Genomic DNA, 1,947 nt, shown 5'->3' on the forward strand with positions numbered 1-1,947 from the left:
GAAGTGCTTGGAAGGGCTGCTGATTGATAGGCACTTGTGAAATTCTCTGTCTTTATGCGGCAAATGCTCGAACCATCAGCCATGACTGTAGATGCAACACATAATGGATTCCTGAGGCAGTAGTTCTGCTCACAATCATTAATGCCCAAGTAGTATATGTCTGACTTTGAGTCTGATTCTGGAGGATAAGAGAAGAATTGAGTATGGTTCAATACAACCATGCTCTGGTTAATACACCCTGTAAGGTCCTGCAGTCTTCTACACCCTTGGGTGGGATCCTTGGGATCTATGGGAACAAAATCTGCAGATGGGCATATGCAATAAGGGCTTGTGTCATTGTATACACACACCCCAAAGTTCCCACACCATCCATACACTTGACATTGGTCTTCTATTGCACTCCATCCCAGTTGCCATGTTCAAGATCTTTTAACCCACCCATAGGTCCTCAAATTTCCATCTGATTCGAGCCTGATCCTTCGCAACGTGATAGAGGAATCGGTGTAATCGCTGTTGTATGCAGTCCAAAGCTGATCACCAGAAGAGTTGCAGAGAGTAAAAATCCCTTGATTATCGAGATATGCCCTGGAGCCATTTAGGGCACCCTGATTCCAGTATGTGATGTTGTTCCTCCATTTCAATGTGAAGTTTCCCCCAGGCTCCAGAGTGAATGAATAAGGATACATGTGGAGGCTTTGTCCCACACTGAAATTCTGATAAACCAAGAGGGTATCAGTAGGATTGGCAAAACTCTCCCAAACACTGCTGGAACTGCTATTCTTCACTACAAAATTGCCATTGTCCTGCATGGCAGCAGAGACTATGCTTCGGTTGGCAGTATTAGTCTGCCACACCATGGTGTTCGTTCCATTGCGCAACACAAGGTTGCCATCAATCTGGAAATCAAAGGAAGCTTTGTCACCCACTCTGATGCCACCATTCTCACCTGCAGTCCACACCAGAGTTTCGTCTTTAGTGTCAGCAATTGAAATTGCCAGAACATACAATCCATCCTTTCCATGTTGGTGAAAGCCAAAGCAGAATCCATCCTTTCCATGTGGGTGAAAGCCAAAGAGGAAGATGCCACTCGAGGATTTCGAATATTAGCCCTTTATCCATCCATCATATCATTATATGTAAACAGATTAGGAGCCACATCAAGGGCCTACATTGTTGTAAAAAGGTCACTTGTTGGGCATGCATAATGTCTTCCTTCCATAGACCAGAGATGAGAATGTTGTAAGTAATAATTGTGGGATCAATCTTCTTCTTTCTCATTTCATCAAATAACTCAAAGGATTTATGCAGCTTACCTTCCATGCAATTAGAATTAATCAAGGTATTATAAATATAAACATGACACTATCTCTTCATATACACTCCAAACCATGTCTATTCTACCCATTTTGAGCAATGCACACAGAAGGGTGTTGGAAGCCTGAACGATAGGAATGAATCTTCATCCCATAGAACACATCAATGGCCTCCTTGAATAAACCCCATTGAGCACATGCAGGACCTTAAGGTTGTTGGAATGGGGCTGAAGAATAAATTATCAAACATAATGAGGCTCTAAAGCTTACCACTAATACAAAGGTATGGCAATATGAGGCTCATGAGCTTATGAAACATGACGTAGAGGGCCAACAACTTTCCAACTTTCTTGTTTTCCCAGTGATTCATCATCTCAAGGTCCAATAGGTCGCCAATGGGATCGAGGATTTCACCAGGGAGCTTGTTATAAAATAGATTCAAGAGAGTGGGCGAGACGAGGTTTTTAAATTCTTCCAGGATTTGTCTAGCTAGCTCATTGAATGAAATATCCAATGACTTCAACTTTATCAGATTGCTGAGCTAGGGAGAAAAGGGGCTCGACAGGGTGTTCAAGTAAAGGAAGAGCAAGTCAAGTGAGCTCAGATTCCTAGCTCTGTCTAAATAAAACCTGTG

The 1,947-nt window shown here is 42.6% G+C and overlaps 1 protein-coding gene across 1 annotated transcript; it reads right to left on the reverse strand.

Annotated features, from left to right (window-relative positions):
• Positions 1-419: 419 nt before the first annotated feature.
• Positions 420-1,320, reverse strand: LOC149159666 (G-type lectin S-receptor-like serine/threonine-protein kinase At1g34300). The gene is made up of 2 exons (XM_089434384.1): positions 1,314-1,320; positions 420-946 (listed from the first exon to the last, which is right to left on the reverse strand). Exons 1-2 carry the CDS (start codon positions 1,318-1,320, stop codon positions 420-422), a joined length of 534 nt encoding a protein of 177 aa, XP_089290510.1.
• Between the last annotated feature and the right edge of the window lie 627 nt (positions 1,321-1,947).

Source organism: Pinus tabuliformis, chromosome 5_2 (assembly GCF_031772625.1).
Source record: "Pinus tabuliformis cultivar Carrire ecotype Pingquan chromosome 5_2, CPIR1, whole genome shotgun sequence".
NCBI lineage: Eukaryota > Viridiplantae > Streptophyta > Pinopsida > Pinales > Pinaceae > Pinus > Pinus tabuliformis.